The 3,425-nt window shown below is 36.2% G+C and overlaps 1 protein-coding gene across 1 annotated transcript in view; it reads right to left on the reverse strand.

The window, feature by feature from the left end:
- The window catches only part of LOC101859086, a gene marked incomplete in the record, with an annotated part of 8,618 nt that overhangs the window by 3,528 nt on the left and 1,665 nt on the right, over positions 1-3,425 (reverse strand). Inside the window, 2 exon segments of the mRNA XM_013080093.2 lie at positions 770-841; positions 2,433-2,636. Of these exon segments, the coding sequence (XP_012935547.1) occupies positions 770-841; positions 2,433-2,636 (276 nt within the window).

Genomic DNA, 3,425 nt, shown 5'->3' on the forward strand with positions numbered 1-3,425 from the left:
GGGGGGGTCATTTTTTTAAATTTTATTTTTTTGTTCTAGCTTGTTTTGTTTTGATTCGCTTCTCTTTTTGAGCTATTATTTTTAGAATTCAATTAATGGTTTATGCCCTCATTGACATGATTTAAGATCATTCAGGAGGCGAGCTGTTTCGACATATTGCCTGTCAGGGTCAACCTGTGTACAGTTGATTACTGCATAACAGTCGGAGATACTCGATTTATCATTCACATACTATGAAATACAAATTAAGTAACAATAACAACAACAACAAAAACTACCCCCCCCCCCAAAAAAAAAAAAAGAAACCACATAGGGAATCACTTTTTCATCAACCAGCTCCTTTTTTTTCTTCTTTTTTTTTTTGTTAACATGCAAGACCCATGCAGTCTTCTAGCCCTCTTTTTGTCTCTGAAAACTTCTAAGATGTAAGTATATCCCCACGGGGGCGGGGGTGGGGAAAGCCATTTCAGTTGTTGCTGAACGAACACCTTTTGTATGTTTATCACGTACTGTGTGATTCAACAGAAAAATGCATAAGATACAACCAAAACTAAGTTTCAAAATGTTAAAAGTAGAACAATAATAATAGTTAAGCTTACTTAGCTGGTTAAATCAGTTAATTCATGAGTCCGATATACTGGGTTTCATAACCTAAAAGAAGAAGCAAACTTAGAAACCGTTGAAATAAGGAATCTCACTACATATAAAAACAAAAACTCAAAAAACAGAAGTACTCCAGAGTTAAAAAGAGGGTGGGCACACGACTTACCTATAGCGCTGAGCTAGCGTACTGTGGGGGTTAATGAGTGCTTTTGTGATTGAAGGTCCTAGCTCGGGCATTCTGAAATATAGGGATAATGTTGAAGGCATAACAAGAGTATAATTGATTACGAATTAAGAGGCGATACGCGAAAAAGAAAAAGAAAAACAGTTAAGCATGCAGATTTTTGTGTCCGCACCAACCAACTTACCCTTTCTCTCCCCAAACCCTTCCTCTCAATCCATCCATAGCTAGAAGTAATAATGGGTATACTAAGTGACGCTACAGCAGTTTTCAATAATTCCCATCTTTTGCCGTTGGCCATTTCTTCCCTTTTGAGTCAATGTTATTGTCTTGCTGTAATTTTTTATATTTTCTTTTCAAAACTAAAATTGTGTTAAATTTTGCACCTGATAAGCATGTACACTAATAACATTTGTACAGAAAAGATCTGACAGAGCAGTCTTATTAATTTGCGAGAGAACACGAATTATTTTTAAAGGGTTACTTTTGGGAAAGAAACATCAACCACAGGGTTTATTAAATACCAATGTTTAAAGTTGGTGTCCCTTTTTTATACTCACATTAAGGTGGCATTTCATTTTTTTATGGCAGGTTCAAAATGATCCTGTCAACTTTGAGAATTGTTTTTCGCGGTTGAATCATGTGTTTCTCTCTATCACTTATGCCACTTTAACCGAAAGGACAACACAACTATTGGATATCAGGGTTAAAAGATTCCTATCTATTGAAAGGCATTTTACTGGGTAAGTATTTTCTTTTTATAAATATAATAGATCAAAATTGTAAAAGTAAATGTAAAGAAAAATCATTCAAGAATCAAGACTGAGAAATAGAAAGAAAGAGAGAAACAAGAAAGAAAGAAAGGAAGGAAGGAAGAAAGGAGGGAAGAAAGAAACAAAGAAAGGAAGAAAAAAAGAAAGAAAGAAAGAAAGAAAGAAAGAAAGAAAGAAAGAAAGAAAGAAAGAAAGAAAGAAAGATTGAGTTAGACTCTGGAACTCAAAAAAGAAATTGAGGAGAAAAAAAAAATCTCCAAACACCCGGAAGTGATTTACGATACCGGTATACACAAAAAAGAGCTTTTAAAATTTCTTTTATTGTAGTCGAAGTCATAGCACTTGAGTCTTGAGCGAATGGGAGACAAGGTTCAGTAAAATAATTTCCATTTAGGAAATTTAAAAAAGACAAAAAGAAAAGAAAAACCATGAAATTAATATGCAAAGAAAAAAAACTGTACGGAGTAAAGAAACAAAGAAAAACAGAACCGTATGAATAAAAAACAGTGAGAAAAATAACAAGAAAAAAACCCAGAAAGAAACAAAAGGAGAAATAAATTCGTGGGTGCTCGTCAAGTGTTCTGGTGTAGTTTGCTCCTTCTTTCTCATCAAACACCTATCATGCTTATCTCTCCTCCTTGGGTTTTTTTTTCTTTTTTCTTTTTTTTTTATTGTTACTCTCTTATAACTCATCTAATTAGGATTATAATCTTTGGCATTTATATGAACTTATTGTGTTGCAGGATGGAGAGTCACTACACGTAAACCTCTGAGTCAGAGATGACACCTCCAGGTACCAGGTATTGTGTTGTATGTTCCGTAAAACTTTTCCTTAAGCAAAAAAAGAAAAACAAAAGATAGAAATTCCGTCTCACCTGACCACATCCTCATAGCCAAACCTGCCGAAGACCCTCTCGTCCCCATCCAGCTTGTCTCCATCCTCCTCCGTGCACGGCGTGTCGCAGGGCGGTGGTATCCTTGGCAACCGGTACGGCGTGGAGCACTTGACGGAGATGTCGTTGAGGTCAACAAAAGTGATCTGAGAGCCTTCCGACTCGGCGCTTTTGGGCTTGGAGAAACTGCAGGCAATAAATTATAAGCAGTTATGCTAAATTGTTAGGTTTAACACCTCTTGGACAAAATCAAAGCCATATATACCAACAGTCTGGGAAGCCAAAGGGACTCAAAGTAAGGTGAGTAGCATCCCTTGCAACAGTGTACTTGGTTGGGTTTCTTTTTTTTTAAGAGAAAAGACCTCTAAATTTAACATCCTTTGCCGACAGGAGAGATCCAAAATGGGACATTTGTGTAAGATAATGTGTCTTTCCCAAAGACACAAGGTAGAACTAAGCTGAGCCTCGGCGAACCCATAACTCTCAACCTCATGTTTATGGATCCGGCAGCCTAACTTCTTGTTGTGTAAGGCAGGGTCTTTTCATGCATCTCATTTTAAAGTATTTAATATCCATCATTGAATATTCAATAAGGATACTAAAATCCCACTGGTAGAATCAGTCGTGGGTGATGATCAAGGAGAAGACCAATGGAGAACAGAAACGCCATTTAAACTGTACATGATGAAAGATACAATGAAAAGGAAAATAGAAGTTGGAGAACACCACCGTCAACAACAACAAAAACAACAGCAACAACAAAAACAACAACAGCATCACAATAAACAACACCAACATAAACAACAACAACTTAAACAAATACGAGCATTATCTACATGACCACAGGTCTTACAAAAAAAAAGCAAGTAAAGAACAAAAAGAAGATGAGGAGGGGGTCGATGGGACAAAATTTTGCATAGAAACAGCGAAAAGGAAGAAGAAGAAGAAGAAGAAGAAGAAGAAGAAGAAGAAGAA

This window comes from Aplysia californica, unplaced genomic scaffold, assembly GCF_000002075.1.
Source record: "Aplysia californica isolate F4 #8 unplaced genomic scaffold, AplCal3.0 scaffold00074, whole genome shotgun sequence".
NCBI lineage: Eukaryota > Metazoa > Mollusca > Gastropoda > Aplysiida > Aplysiidae > Aplysia > Aplysia californica.